Raw genomic sequence first — 16,000 nt, 5'->3', positions numbered from 1 at the left:
GTTAGATTTTTTTTCTTCAGCTTAAAAGAATTAAATAAAACAATTTCGGGCATTATACATTTTTGCAATACAAGAAGCAAGTTATTCATGAGTCACAACACCGATTTTTGGGTCCCTGTCAACATTTATTCTGAATGATTTGAAACTAATTTTCATTCGGAGTAGCTATATGATATTTAAACACTACAAAACCAAATAACCCATTATCAATTTCCACCAATTTTGGGGGCTACTCTAGTAAGAGAATCCCCAATCGGTCAGATAATCAGATACAAATGATTCCCAAGCATGTACTGACAATTTTAAAAGCAATCGCAAATGGAACTTAAATTTGTCGACGGTAAATTCTACTCAATAAATAGGTCAGCTTCCAACAAAAGTATGATAGGACCATAACATACAAAGGATTGATAAAGCAACTAAAATATCAATGCAAAAGTTTGAAAACAGTTCTATTCAAGTGCAAACCAAAAATGGAACAACACTAAAGGTTTCAGCGCTTTCCACCTCCACCACCAAGCTTAGGACCTTTGGATGCAGCACCCTTGGAAACATTGGCTTTTCCAGACTTTTGTGCTTTGGCCTGAACTTCTGCCTTCTTAGCCTTCTTCTCATCCTTTGATTTCTTGACCCTCTCTTTAATTTCACTGCAAAAATGATAATGATTTCAGATGGTGAGAAATGATAGCCATATTTATAAGCAAAACAAGTACATATATGAGTTATGCGCAGAGATGGTGTTCTTAATGACAATCGTAATTTCCTCCAAGTAATAAATAAAAGAGAAAACATACCGAAGAGCAGCTTCTCTGGCAGCATCTCGAACCTCTGGCTTCTCTGATCTTTTCTTCTGAATAACTTCCAAAGTAGCACCAACAATAGACCTAGAGTATGGCTTTTTGGTAGCTCTACGCCTCTTTTTCACAGTTTCTTGGGCAGCATCCTGCAAATCACAAGTACACAAATAAAAATCAGCATAAATGCAATCAGGAAAGCGAAACAGTAACATGTTTAGATGCGTGATAGCTAATCCTAATTTAATATCAGAAAGATAAATTCACAGCTGTAAGGAGTAACAAAATGTATCGTTATAATCTATGATTTGATAATGATATTTTCTGTGACATACAATTATGCAGTGTATTTTATGTATTAACATTCACCTTCTTATGTTGCTTCCTGTACATGGCAGTCCATGTGAGCTTGGAAGGCTTCAACTTGTTGTGGAAATAATGTTTGCATTTCGAATTGACAAACAGGAACACCTGATAAATAAACCAACAAACATAAATCTTCACATAAGCAACCATATCAAAAAGACAACATAGCAAACATTACATTCAAAGCCCAATAAATTAACTTCAAAATCTGCCTTTTGCCATACCTGAGAATCACCACGAATAAATCGGATTCCTCTCCCAGGGTAGATCTTCGCCCCACTGAAACGGCACAGTTCGGTCCTAACACACCAATATCAAATACACATGAGCACATTTGTTGCGAGCGGATATTCAGTCATAAAATATCATTAATTCTAAAAGCGAGCAGATATTCAGTCATAAAATATCATTAATTCTAAAAACAATGTATGATTTACATCTACTTCATGTGAGGAACTTATACTAAATTGGAGTTTTTTCTGGTTCTAAATTTTAATCACATTTCAACCAATAACACATACGTCAACAAAAATCTCAAAACAGAAAACACAATCTGATTAGAGCAAAATAATCCATTTGCAATATGATATTAACCCAGAAAATAACCAGACTCTATAGTTTCGACGGCCAAATTCGCAAATCCATAAACGAAAACAACATTTAACAACAAAAAAACATGCATATAATCAAAACATTTGTTTCAATAAAACATGTAGGCGATATATGAGGATTTGGTAAAACAACTTAGATCCTGATTTCAGAGGAAAAACATACTTGAGAACCATGGTTGCGGTTGCTTCGGTGGTTGCTGCGGTTGAATTTTGATCCCTTTTGTGCCAAAAACCCTAGAACACAAATGCTCTTTGATTTCGATATGTATACCCTGAAATCTTAATAAATAGCCTTTGCCAATTGCAAAACTACAAAAATGACACTGCATATTAGTTGGCCCGTTTCAAATAGTTAAGTCCACAGCCCAAAATAAATAGGCCCACAGGAAGCGTCCTGCCTCTCACTTCACGTTGGATTTTGTGTCTCTCAATTGGACTTATACCCTAGAAAATATTAAAAATTTAAAGTTGATCCTTTAATTTTTATTAAATTAATAATAAAAAAAATTATTTTAAAATCTCACCCCTCTTCCAAATTTTCGATAAGTAAATTTTTTCTCTCAAATATTCGGTACGGAATTTATAACTATCGAAAATTTCCTCTTTACAATTTTGGTGGTTATATTTGTTTACCGAAAATTTCAAGACACAAAACTTCTGATACATTATTTATACTATTGGAAATTTTGTGCCTTGAAATTTTTAGTAGTTAATTTTACTCAACCAGAAATTTCAAAATTGAAATTTGTAGTACGTATTATTATTATTATTTTTAACTTTATTTTTATTTTTTATTTTTTATTTTTATTTTTTTAACTTTTTTTTTTAGTATTTTATTGCTCAAACTCAAGCTGAATATTATAACCCCCTGGTTGTTGCATCTCTTCGTTCCTCTTTCTCCTTTTCTCAATGACATCTCTCTTATTAGATTGTGTAAGAGGTCAAACTTGAAAATGTTCAACGGTGTTTTCGCTCATCTGGTCCTCACTGAAAATAAAATGATTAGAAATAAATAAATAAATAAATAAATAAATAAAAAACAAAACAAAAATTGTACCGAAAATTTCAGGAAGAAATGAAATTTCCGAAAATTTTGTTCTTGAAAATTCTGGTAAGAAATTTTATAAGAAAAAAATTTACTTGTTTTTTTACCGTAAGATCAAGGGTATTTTAATAAGTTTAAGCATATTTTTTTAAAATGGGGGTACGAAATCCAACTCTCCACTTCACATAATCACATATGTGTGATTGGGCCTTTTGTGTATAAAGTTTGAGAAAAAATTACCCATACTTCTATTTCATCCTTATACCCTTACAATTATTCAAAAATACCAAATTTATCCTTTTATCTTATAAGATTTTTACATTCACTTTTTACCTTTTCTTTCAACATTTTTGAAATCACCTCCGACAAAGGTTCTCGAAAAGAAAAATATATTTTAAATTTTTAAAAATTTATCGATAAATTTAAATTAAATTTATCAGAATTCAAAATGTGAATCCTTATATTTTGAATAATTTTATTGGAGATGAAAAAGATATTGGTAGACTAGAGATAAGTTACCAGTTTATAAATTAATACTAAAAAATTCTCCTCAAGTTTACCAATTCTTTTTTTGTATTTTTTTGTCTTCTAATAATTGTTTGTGTCATAAATATGAAGATTCCTCAATTATGTGATATACAACAAATTTGTGTAGATACTAATTATGAATTTCACGATTGGTCAAATGTTGGATTCACAAGAAGTTGTATGACACTAGGTTGGGGAGGTTAGTATTAGAGTTAAGTTGATTGTTATTGTTATCAGACCAAATAAAGAGACAAGAAAGAGATTAACGAATTCAAATTTATTTATGGGTTGTGACAATGGTGGAAACTATAAGCAGAATGATAATTCAACACAAAGTGTTATTAAAAATATGGTTATCCATTCAAGACTAATTCAATATCACTCAAATATGTATTGAGATCAATATTTGAGGTAATTTGTGAACTTCACAGCCACAAATTACCTATTATCTTAGAGAGTCACATATTTATAAGACGTCCAAATGTAGATGATCGAAAATATGATGATTTGAGTGATCGTCGTGTTGTTCCAAGAAATACACTTCAATCATTTCAAGTCCAAGACAAGGCCCATGTCATTCAGATCATCCCCAAATATATAAGGAGATGAGTATGCATCAAATAGAAGAGAAATGTCTTAAAATAGAGATACAATAGTTGATGAAGTTGATAAAATATTAGAATGATATTCATTGGAGTAGAAGATATTTTTCCAATGTGATGAAATAGATATTTTGGGTGCATCTAGAAATCGTGAAATTTATTGAATTTGTTTTCGATTGTGTTGGTTATAGACAACATGTACAAAACAAACAAATACAAACTGCCATTTTTCAAAATGAGTGGTACGATGTCAATAAAGTTGACATTTGTTGATACATTTACTTACATAGAGTATGAACACATGAAAAAAAATTGTTGGACATTAGAGAAGTTAATTAAGAGAATTGTTTATTACCTGAGATTGTTCTAAACAAAGACCTAACTTTGATGAAAACAATTGAAGTGGTATATCCAAAGGTTGTTAACTTGCTTTGTTGGTTTCATATTAACAAAAATGTTATTGTAAAATGCAAGCAACGTATCTTGAAAAACATGCAAAAGTCAACGATTGGATTATATAAATATATTGTATGGTCGACTAACGAGATGGAATATGGGTAGTGGTTGCAACTATTTGAGCAAACATGATATAAAACTTTCATGTATCCTCCGAGATGTTTCGTGTTATGCCATGTGTCCATCTCTATTTGTACAATACAACCAAAGTAGTATTTTCCCAGCAATACCTACCGCACTCTGACAAATTACTAAGCAACGAGAGATATCTGACAACTACAAGAATGTGACTTTTGTTTGCCAAAATCGATTACCTTTTCAAGTGGAGTGTGTATGCTCTAGCAGCGACATCAAACCTCTGAACACCAGAGTGCCTCACAAACAACATATGCAACCACTCCAACCTAAAATGAACACCTTTAGACCTTTCCTCCTCAAGTAAAGTTTCCTTAATAATCATCCCAATAGCTGCACCATAAGAATACATGAAGTAGTCACATCTATATTTGTAGACGACATGTAGAAATTACCATTAATCGACAGGTGAAGTATGTTCACCACATCATTTAGTGTAATCGTCATTTCACCAAATGACACATGAAATGACGATGTCTTAGCGTGCCACCTCTCTATAAATGATAATATGAGCTTGTTGTCGATCATATTTAGATTGTCCCCTTGAAGTGCGACTAAGCCAAAACGTTTCACCCAACCCTGTGACACTGTAAGTAAGGGGTAAAATTTATCAACTTTTTACCACGGGCCACCAACCTTAACATTGGGTGCTTTGCATAAATTTAAATCAAACAAATAAAATAAAAAATAATAAAGAGTTAAAACTAATAAAAACTAGCTACTTACGTGTTATCTCTTTGTATCACACTCAACAAGTCACATGATCATTATACACCTTTAGAACAAATGTATCATATGGTTCTTCAAGAAAACATATTCTCCTAATTTTTTTTTCTTCATGTTAACTGAAAAAATGGAAATTTGACTCACTTTTCCCCAAAAATAAAATTAAGAGTTAAATGAGAAAAAGTGAAAAATTGTAATTTTGTGGTTAATATATGAGTATAAAATTAAAAGTTCATCAAATCTGTTGTAGTATAAGTATAAATATTGGAGTAAAAAAAAATTTCAAAATTTGATAATTAGGAGTTTTCCTGTACGTGACTCCATTTTTTTATGAGGAAAATGGGCCTAAGCCCCATTCATGTTACTCATTCTAAATTGTGATATTGAATCTAAATCTTTATCTCATAAAAAATATAAAAGAATCTATATCTTTATTTTTGTAACACTCATATCTTGTTTGATTTAGGAAAAAGAGTGAGAAGAGATAAATGTAAAAAAAAGTAGAATAAAAAAGTAATAGAAAGTTAAATGACTTTTTAATTAGTTGCAACAAAGAAAGTGAATGAATAGAAAGATAAAAAATATTTTTTTTCTATTGTATGATTGGATTCAAAGATAGAAGAAAACAGGTAGGTATATTTGTTAAATCACAGAAATACTCTTAAATAAAAATAAAAATTGATAAGAAAAGTAAAAAATAAAATACATTTCAATTAGTAAAAAGTAAACATTCAATTATAATGTAAGATAAATATAAAATATAGTAATAAATAAAATAATATTTTTGAGTATATAAAAAAATTGTAATTACTACTCAAACTCACACACAAGTGCTTTCTATTTTGAAATGGGATAAAAACTCTATTACTAAGACTTAAAAATAAAATAAAATAATATTTATTGATTACTCAAAATAAAATAAAATAAACCTAACGTGAATGTTAGAAAAACTAAAAGTGCACGCATAATGTAATCTCTATTAGCGCTTTTAGGAGTGTAAGATGAATATGAAAATCTAATTCAAAGTAATGAATTTAGTTTTAGTTTTCTTCTCAAAGTTACATAAAAAAAAAGTCATGTATTAATAAATTTATTTTCATCAAATATAATTTTCCAAAATGAATAAAATAATTATGCATCCATAATAATAAAACAGTTTTACATAATTGACTAATCGGATCCAATTATTTTATGTAGATATAGATTATAATCATTTTTAAAAAACAACAATAACATACTTAATTTTCATTATAAAATTATTTATGGTCTTTTGTATCTTACGGAATAAAATTTAATCATTTAACTTAACCCAAAATTAACGTGACCCCAAATTTAAAAAAGTATGACACAATTATTTATAAGTTTTATAACTTATGGTTGTTTAAGATATCATGTAAATCCACTAAAGAGGATTACCTCTCGCAATTTTTTTTTTTCCATAGATAGAATCTCTAAGTTGATAATAATAATAATAATAATAACAATAACAATAATACTAATAATAATAATGGGTGCACATAGTGTTGTGAGTGCTCAATCATGACGATGAAGGATCAAAGAAAACGAGTTAATTTTTGATGAAGACGACACCTTACTGAATTAAATTAACCAGCAACGGAAAGGAAAGGAAAGGAACTTCCTCAAAATTTGTAATAACGAAAACCCCATTCTCATTCTCACTCTCTCACTTCTAATTGTTGCCTCTAAAATGGGTGACAACCGCGAAGACAACAACACCGAAAGCAGCGATTTCACCTCCGAAGACGAAGGAACCGAAGATTACCGACGCGGTGGCTACCACGCCGTCAGAATCGGCGACACCTTCAACGCAGGTCGCTATGTCGTTCAGACCAAACTCGGTTGGGGCCATTTCTCCACTGTCTGGCTCGCTTGGGACACTCATCATTCTGTTCGTCAATCTTCCCCTCTCTAAATCTTCTCCTTTTCTTATCTGTGAAATTAATAACCACTTTTTTATTTTTATTTTTAATGATTTTATCTTTTGCCCCAAATTTTTTATTTGCATTCGCTGTTCCATTTTCAGATTGGGGCTTCTAAGCTCTTATTAACCATACAAGGATAAAAAGTTTTTTTATTTTACCTTTTTTCTTGAGCAATTAAGTTCAACTACATGCTAGGAATTGAGCAAATAATACTTTGAATTTTAGGGATTGAGCAATCATTTAGTTATTTGGTTTATAATCTAAGAAGAAAAGAATATAGAATACTTCGAAATTTAGGGATTAAGTAACCATTTAGCTAAAATTGGCACAGTTTTTATTTTATTTTTTTATTTTTGTTGTTGTTGGCCATAGTGATTTTATTTGACATGTTTTTTCACATTATTAATTTGTCTTTGCTTTTTTATGTGTGGAGATCTGCAGAGATATGTGGCTTTGAAAGTTCAAAAGAGTGCTCAGCATTACACCGAGGCTGCTTTGGATGAGATAACAATTTTGCAACAGATTGCTGAGGGAGACACTGACGATAAAAAATGTGTGGTCAAGCTTTTAGACCATTTCAAGCATTCTGGTCCGAATGGCCAGCATGTGTGTATGGTTTTTGAGTATCTTGGGGATAACCTCTTAACTCTTATTAAGTATACTGATTATCGCGGAATGCCTATCAACATGGTTAAAGAGATATGCTTTCATATTCTTGTTGGATTGGATTATTTACATAAGCAGCTTTCTATCATACATACTGACTTGAAACCCGAAAATATCCTCCTCTTGTCGACGATAGATCCGTCTAAGGATCCTAGAAAGTCTGGTGCTCCTCTTATTCTTCCTAATAGTAAAGACAAGACGGTTTTGGAGTCAATGGTTGGAAAAGACACAAAGAATTCAAATGGGGATTTGATTAAGAATCATAAGAAAAAGATTAAGAGAAAAGCTAAGCAAGCAGCTCATGGATGTGCTAAGAAGGAAGCATCGGAAGGGGTTAATGGTAATCCTGAAACCTCTGTTTCTGTGGAATCATCTCCAAATGCAAGTTTTGCAAGAGAGCAAGCTTCTAGTTCTGCCGGCACTAGTAGGTTATCGGATGCTGATGGAACGAGGTCAAAAGAACAGGGCAACAGAAGAGGAAGCCGCACAGTGAGACAGAAACTGCTGGCCTCGGCTGATCTCAAGTGCAAGTTAGTCGACTTTGGTAATGCTTGCTGGACGTATAAACAGTTTACAAATGATATCCAGACAAGACAATATCGATGCCCAGAGGTTATACTTGGATCAAAATATTCTACATCTGCGGATCTTTGGTCATTTGCTTGCATATGTTTCGAGCTTGCAACTGGAGACGTGTTGTTTGATCCTCACAGTGGTGACAACTTTGATAGAGATGAGGTATGTATGTTTTTTTATTTTATTTTACATATTTATGTGTTCTATCTGTTTACTATAACTCTGCATAGCTAAAATTTTAGGTTTTATGGTCCTTGAATTTTCCAAAAGAATGTTAGGAATTAATGAAATTATAATGTATTGGAGACTTCAACTCTTAGCTGTTATGATAATCAAGCCACACAACACGGAATGAAAAGTATGTTACTCTTCATATTTATGTAACATCCGAGCTCGTATTCTGTGTTAACTTTTTCACTTTTTCTTGTTTATATGGCGGGGAACTGTTGTGGAGGTGATTTGTGTGTTACATGTGATTAGAGGTGACCATGAAACGAGTAAAAACTTTCTATAACCACCCAACCCTAATATTCTAGTGGGTCAAATTTGTAGACCAAACCCAAACTATAAACATGAAAAAATATGAATGATATAGGGTTAATTAAGACTAAGTCTAAGTAGGATGAGATCGAGATGACCCAAAGTGTAAGCTAAATAAAAATCATAGGATGATCACATGTCAATGCTCAAAAGAAAATAGTTCAAAGAAAGACTGAATATATAGTATATATTAGAACTTCTTTCTGAATTGGCTCCTTTCACTCTATTGTAATTTTATGATATTGCTAAGAAAAAATAATAAATATGCGACTTTGTGTATAAAACATGCTTTCAAATAAATGAAAATACAAAATAATTTTAAAATTACAATTTTCAAGGTATGGAACAGATTGGGTAACCTGAAGATTAACCCATAATCGTCCCTAACCTGATGTTGGCCTACAAAACTGAGACTCTACTTTGTCCTTATTTTATTGTGGGACATGGTCAATTCCAAATGATAGGAAAATTGAGATAGGAAAATTGAGACTCTACTCACCCCTACATGTGATAGGAAAATTCCACTCTAGCTTAAAGGAGATTTTGTTGCATAACTAAAAGACCTACAATGTTTAATATAATTCAATGTAGGACCAAAAAAGCCTTCCTTTGATATTTCAGAACAATCAACCAAAACTAAACCAGTCTTCTTTCCCAGACCTTTGTCCCATCATTCTCATGTAAATGGATTTATTGAAAATTTGGTTTCCTGATCTGATTGGATAAGACTTGGAAGTTATTGATGGCCATCACTATCTTGAAACCCTAACTTTGTTATCTTCCTTCTTTAGTTTAACAGGGTAATGGCGGTAATCTTCTACATGTAGAATTGAATTCATTAGTTCATGTGTTGAATCTTGATTATTTCAGAGCTCGTACTTCCAATTTTCTGGTTTTGAATGCTAATATGTCAAGCATCACGGGCCCTCATAGTAGGAGTAATCTGATTCCCCAGTATTTTGTTACAAAGTCTTGCATTGAAATCGACCCTTGCACACCAGCAAGGAGCACAATAAGCAGTACACAAAACTCGGAATTGGATCATCTATAGCTGTTGCACGGTGCATCAAATGTGGGAGCTGTTTGATCTAGTGAGAGAAAATTTCTCTCTCTAGATCTAACCGTCCCCACAGCTGCTGCACCGTGCAACAGCCGTAGAGGATTCATTTCCACAAAACTCAGCTCTTTCTTAAAAGTATGGTTTTGCTTAGGCCTTTTGGGATCAAAGCCCGAGGCAAACTTCTAATACCAATTTCCCCTTTATAACAATTTCAAGACAGGTTGAAACATTGACAGAGAGAGTCAAGCTTTGTAGCTACCTTATCAATTATTGTCATTAGAAGAGGGTAAAATATATGAGGTCACACCCACTTATAAAGGTATCACTTGTTTTTCATCCCCTAAACACCAGCAAGGAGTACAAAAGCCCCACACAAAACTCAGCTCTTTTGTTGATGTGTGACCATGTTGATTCTTTTGTTATGTTAGTTCTATTTTTAATACTGTCATTTTTAAATAATTTTTACTAGCATTTGTGCTTTGGTTCTGGTGTTTATGTTTGATGTAAGTGTACTCTATCCTTAATTTATCTCAGGACCACTTAGCATTAATGATGGAACTTCTTGGAATGATGCCGCGTAAGGTAATGAATTTCTTCTACCCGTTTCTTTGCAGTTACAGTCATTAGTTCGCAGTTAACTTGTGTCTGGATTATAATTCTCAGATTGCACTAGGGGGGCGTTATTCCCGGGATTTCTTCAATAGATATGGTGATTTGAGACATATCCGTCGGTTGCGATTCTGGCCATTGAACAAAGTGCTCATGGAGAAATATGATTTTAGCGAGAAAGATGCAAATGACATGAGTGACTTTTTGGTTTCTATCCTTGACTTTGTTCCTGAGAAACGGCCTACAGCTGGTCAGTGCCTGCTACATCCATGGATGAATGCAGGTCCACGTCTTTTGGAGCCATCGGTGCCTTCTTCTAATCACAACCCTGTCGCTAAAACTGCAACTTCTGAGGAGAATAATAAGGACATAGATGAAAGGGAGGCCATGGAAGCTGGAATAGGAAATATCGTCATCAATTCAGATTCTAAACCACTCATGCATTCTCCATCCAAGAAAGCATTCCAAGGTAGCCGCAAGTAGTTCATCTTGATAAAGCTCTTTCCTGTGATACTGCGTTTATGTTCTGCACTTGCCCGATGATGTCCGTGTGAATTGTTTTTGGGGGCATGTTCTCGGAACTGCTGGATTGAGGTGCCATTTTGTTCCTTCAAGTCGGCCAACAACACCATAAGGATACTCCATGAGCTCTTGCTATTAAGAATGTCATTATGATATATCATGTTCCTTGTTTCTTCTCTCATGCTTATGATATAGGTCAAAGATTATGATGATGGCATTTGTTCCTTGTTACCATTGGACTTGTTTGTGAACAATTGTTCATTGTCTTGTATGTACACTTGTGCCGAATGATATTCTTCTTGATTTATGAAAACATGACTGACATGCTCCGAGCCATTCTATTTTCATCAATTTATGGAACTGGTCTATTTATTTTAAAGTTCAATAGTTTTGGTCATTCTTTTAGATTTTTAAATTAAAAAATAATGATGTGACATATTTTAAATGACATAACATACGATGTTAAGATATAACACGATTTAGATGCTTTAACTATTTATATGATATTAATTAAATTATAAAATAAATATTTTTGAAGTTGAAATTGAAGTATTTAGAGGATTTTATTGTAATTTATTGAATGTTAATTATCCACATTGTTGTATTATATGGTACACCATTTAAACAAAATTATATTATTGTTTTTTAGTTAAAAATTAAAAAAGACAAAAACAATCAAATTTTTAAATAACATCAATTTTGTGAATTAATAAAAATAAAATATTAAAACTTAAACTTTTCATTTAATTGATGCATCAAGTATTCTCAACAGACCATCATCACATAATTACGAAACTAGAAAAGTGGGTAAATTGACAAAGAATTATGCCCCATAGACTTTTTTTTTTTAATTTTATTGTAGTTCATTTGTATGCTCTAGAAGTCTAAAGCACAAATAACTAAATATTTAATATACTTTGGCAATGTCGACATTATGTACTACTCCATGTAGTACTACTAGTAGTACTAGTAAAGGGGGGAAAGCGCAAGGGACAAAAATCCTTGTCATAAAACAAGGAACAAAAATCCAAGTTTCCAACCAACCATAGTCATAACGTACATTAATTTCCACACAAGGTATAATCTGGATCGATATAAAATTTCGATTGATTCAATTTGTTGGCAAAAACCAAACAGACGTACAGGTATAGCCAAAGACTATGACAATGATATTTTTTACTTCTAATAGTCAAATCCCAACAAATCTGCACCACATATTGCCAGGTAACAGGAAAATTACATTTTTTACCTCAGTTTTTCATTTCTTAGTTCACTTGTAATTTTGAAAAAAAAAGTCGATAAATCCAAAAGCATATATTGAATAATAATAAATATTACTACTATTTTCAGTTCTTGAATATTGGACCCACACATTTTATTTAAGAATATTTGAGGTATCATCTTGATATTTATAACATCCAATCCGAATATATACAACATTGATATTTCTAACTAAATACGTCTTTTGGTGTCCAACACGTGTCGATATTCAACATTAACACAGTACTACTATTTTAATTATATTTAATAAATTTATTTTTTTAAAATTATTAACGTATCAGTATTATATTAATAAATTCATTTTAAAAAAATTATTAACGTGTCAATATCATATTGCATCCACATATTTTTTTTTTTAAAATTAATTACGCAACCAAACTAATCTCAAACACCGAATTATTTTCAAAGATAACAAGAAAAACTAGCCTTGATACTATATAAATATTCCTGATGGTCAACACACATTGACCACCATCTATGAACCCTTCATTTTTCTTTTGTGTGCTATTTCTAATGTACTCTAAATCACTAAGTGCTACAAAATCCTAAAAAGCCAATGAACTCATGGTTGTGTATCATTTGAATACTCCTCTCAGTGCCAACAATACCTGAAATAAAAATGTTATAATTAGATACTTCAATGTTAAAATTATTACATTTTGTTCTATGTATGTAACATCGACACTTCAAATTATATAATATCAAAGATTCAATTACTTCCATTTACTTAAATTATTATCAGTGTCTGCATGTCAGTGTCATGACTATGTATGTGCCTGTGATTCAGAGATTGTGCAAAAATAATTTTATATAGATGAACAATTAAGGTTGGTTTCCATTACCCATTGTGAGAGCACTAGCAAAAATGACACCTGAGAGGATGAATACAATGAGTGATGCCCTCCCAAGAAATGCAACTAGTTTTCTTACAAAGAACTGTCCCCAGAAGCCAGCCAAAATAGCCACTGTGATGAGGTATAATGCTGCAAACAAATACAATGAAATTGACTAGAGTTATTTATATTCATATTGATAATTTAATGGCCAAGCAAATTGAAAATTGATCAAAGCTTTGAAGAGTTGATGAAGATTACCATAAGGAATAGGGAACCTCTTGAGAATGTAGAATTCAAAAACAGACAAAGATGATGAAAACATCATCACAAATGTTGCTGTTGCACTAGCAACCTACAATATTACATTATCAATAAGTTGTTTTCAGTAAGCTACATTATCAATAAGTTGTTAATAACATGTTAATAAGTTGTTTTCAGCTAATTTCCATAAGCTCTCCTGCACAAATTATGCGAAAACACTTTGACTTTAATTTAACTTTTGGTATAGAAATACGTATAAATAAACGCATATACGATAAACGCTTAATTAAGCTATTTATCCAAACATGCTTATTACTACTGGGAATTTAGATCCTCTTATATGTGAGAACAATTGAAAGAGATCATGTAGTGTACCTGAGGGATGACACCTATCTCAAGGAGAAGAGGCCCCAAAATAAACCCACCTCCAGAACCAAGTAAGCCTCCAACAATTCCACCAACAATACCACACATTCCACAAAATGCAAGGGACATAGCACTCCATTCTATTGAAGCCTCACATATGTATTCTAAGCTTCCTGTGCTCATCCTCTTTATGTGATCCTTGTACAACTTCACTGCTTCAAAGCCAAATACCAAAAGTGCAATTGGAAACTGTAACAGAAAAAGGGCATGTGCATGCCAATTAGCCAAAGTCTAACTACATTGCATTTATAGAGTTTGAAATAACATTAACGGTCTTGGTCTCAACTGTGACATCAAGGTTTTTAATAAAGTCACATTTGACCGTAATTCTCTGTAATATTGAGAATGAGAATCACAATGTGAGCATGACCGTTACTGCGATTCATTAATAAGTTAAAGTTTTGTCATGTTGTCATTGAACCTGCAAGCCAAAGAGCACCCAATACCAGACACTGCAGACCTCTACACCATTCTGCAAACCAACAATAAATTGTATATTTAGAACACAATAAAACTGAATAGACCTGTGAGTGAGTGAGTGAGTGATAGAGAGGGAGAGAAACTTGCCTTGATGATTTGAATTAGGAGGAAAGAAATCCACACAACCAACAACACCAGAATCCTCTTCCATCTAAGGTTTAGACAGAGAATTTGCTGAAAGGGTTTCAGATGAGAAAATGTCAAATCCTCTTAAAAATATCAAAATAAAAAACTTATGTCTCTGCAGTTGCGTGCAAAGAATACCTTAATTTATTAAAAAAATGAAAAATTTGTAATTTGCAAGAGAACGTACTAATGTTGACTTCTCTTCTTTAGGGATCAATGGCTCATACTTTGTGTCTATTAGAACTGCAAATTTCAGGAATTAAAGTCATTACATCTATCCAAAGCAATAATAGAGCATGACACGGCACTTTTGTTCTACAACAAAAACAAAAGACACGGCACTAATACGAAGGCATTGATAATAGTTTAAGAAATTAGAAGTAATTGAAAAAAATCAATGTGTTCGGTGTCATATGTGTTGGACACCTGACACACTGCTAATCCAAGGTTTCGGTCCTACACAACTTCTGTTCAATTTTTTATTATTTAATATTATGCAAAGATAGCCATTATGTCAAATTTATATACCTGGCTTATATTCTCCATTAGAATTAATCAAAGCAGCTTGCTTAGCCATTTCTTTCTGGTAAATACAAAACAAAAATTAAAGTTAAAAAGGTAGTGAGTAACTTTTTCTAAACACTTAAGTTGATGATAAGAATATTCATGATCTCAAGTCAAGGAATTTTGACCTTGAGAAGAGTCTCAACCCTCCACATTTCAATTCCCTTAAAGAATGACCTTAATGAAGTTCCTGTACAAACATAAAAGAAAACCATTATTTTCCTCAAAAAATGGATAAAACAGTGTTCTCTGTCTCAAGAACTGATTATTAATTCAAGAAAATAAAAACAAGTTTAGTGGTGAGAGAGACCTATAAAGAGAATGATTATGAGTACTGTAATAAGCCAAAAAGGGAAGACAACACTGAGAGTGACACCAACAGTAATCCCAAGCATAAGCATCGGCTGAAACAGAAGAGCCAAATCATAGTCTAATATTGGCACCTCTTTTGTTGGATGAGGTACTCTTAAATTATACCAAACAGATGATGCTGATGCTCCCATTATCATACCTGAACCAAGTTCACAACTTTAAACTTTTTCACAACACAAAATACAAAATTATCACACATAAGGTAAAAGGGTCACAAATTTCAATCAATAATTATGAGAAAAAACACCATTGTCAGAATCAGAAAGAAGAAAAATTGAAAAAAAGTGTGATTGTTATTACATTTTGAAAGAGCAGCAGCAGATTTTGTATCAAACCCAAGAATAAGATTAAGCATAGGAACAAAAATGCCTCCACCACCAACACCACCAACTGTTCCACATGCTGATCCTAGAAAACTAATTACTGTGGCCAACACAAGTTTCCAACTTGGCTTCAATTCCTACACATAACCCAT

The 16,000-nt window shown here is 32.3% G+C and overlaps 3 protein-coding genes across 4 annotated transcripts in view; 1 reads left to right on the top strand and 2 right to left on the bottom strand.

Annotated features, from left to right (window-relative positions):
- Window positions 1–319: 319 nt before the first annotated feature.
- Window positions 320–2,075, bottom strand: LOC101512082 (large ribosomal subunit protein eL24-like). Its single transcript, XM_004498028.4, has 5 exons — window positions 1,935–2,075; window positions 1,385–1,460; window positions 1,164–1,265; window positions 795–943; window positions 320–647 (listed from the first exon to the last, which is right to left on the bottom strand). Exons 1-5 carry the CDS (start codon window positions 1,943–1,945, stop codon window positions 494–496), a joined length of 492 nt encoding a protein of 163 aa, XP_004498085.1. The 5' UTR covers window positions 1,946–2,075; the 3' UTR covers window positions 320–493.
- Window positions 2,076–6,749: 4,674 nt separating this feature from the next.
- LOC101512411 (uncharacterized) lies at window positions 6,750–11,530 on the top strand. Of its 2 annotated transcripts, none has more exons than XM_004498029.4 (4): window positions 6,750–7,172; window positions 7,648–8,610; window positions 10,583–10,630; window positions 10,712–11,530. In XM_004498029.4, the coding sequence occupies exons 1-4, from the start codon at window positions 6,972–6,974 to the stop codon at window positions 11,138–11,140; spliced, it is 1,641 nt and encodes a 546-aa protein (XP_004498086.1). In that variant the 5' UTR covers window positions 6,750–6,971; the 3' UTR covers window positions 11,141–11,530. The 2 variants fall into 2 exon arrangements, with proteins under 2 accessions (XP_004498086.1, XP_027189613.1); XM_027333812.2 differs by having other exon boundaries at window positions 7,037–7,172; window positions 7,640–8,610.
- Window positions 11,531–12,824: 1,294 nt separating this feature from the next.
- The window catches only part of LOC101512728 (sulfite exporter TauE/SafE family protein 4-like), a 4,287-nt gene continuing 1,111 nt past the window's right edge, over window positions 12,825–16,000 (bottom strand). The window contains exons 2-12 of the mRNA XM_073367302.1: window positions 15,826–15,985; window positions 15,464–15,664; window positions 15,282–15,343; window positions 15,118–15,172; window positions 14,777–14,832; window positions 14,551–14,637; window positions 14,405–14,455; window positions 13,933–14,172; window positions 13,555–13,648; window positions 13,303–13,443; window positions 12,825–13,068 (exon numbers count right to left, since the gene is read on the bottom strand). Coding sequence (XP_073223403.1) covers window positions 12,989–13,068; window positions 13,303–13,443; window positions 13,555–13,648; window positions 13,933–14,172; window positions 14,405–14,455; window positions 14,551–14,637; window positions 14,777–14,832; window positions 15,118–15,172; window positions 15,282–15,343; window positions 15,464–15,664; window positions 15,826–15,985 — 1,227 coding nt within the window. The 3' untranslated portion in view covers window positions 12,825–12,988. The remainder of the gene's footprint in view (window positions 13,069–13,302; window positions 13,444–13,554; window positions 13,649–13,932; window positions 14,173–14,404; window positions 14,456–14,550; window positions 14,638–14,776; window positions 14,833–15,117; window positions 15,173–15,281; window positions 15,344–15,463; window positions 15,665–15,825; window positions 15,986–16,000) is intronic.

This window comes from Cicer arietinum, chromosome 4 (assembly GCF_000331145.2).
Source record: "Cicer arietinum cultivar CDC Frontier isolate Library 1 chromosome 4, Cicar.CDCFrontier_v2.0, whole genome shotgun sequence".
Taxonomy (NCBI): Eukaryota; Viridiplantae; Streptophyta; class Magnoliopsida; order Fabales; family Fabaceae; genus Cicer; species Cicer arietinum.
Note: the sequence above shows the minus strand (reverse complement) of the source record. Positions and strands in the feature narration are given on the sequence as shown.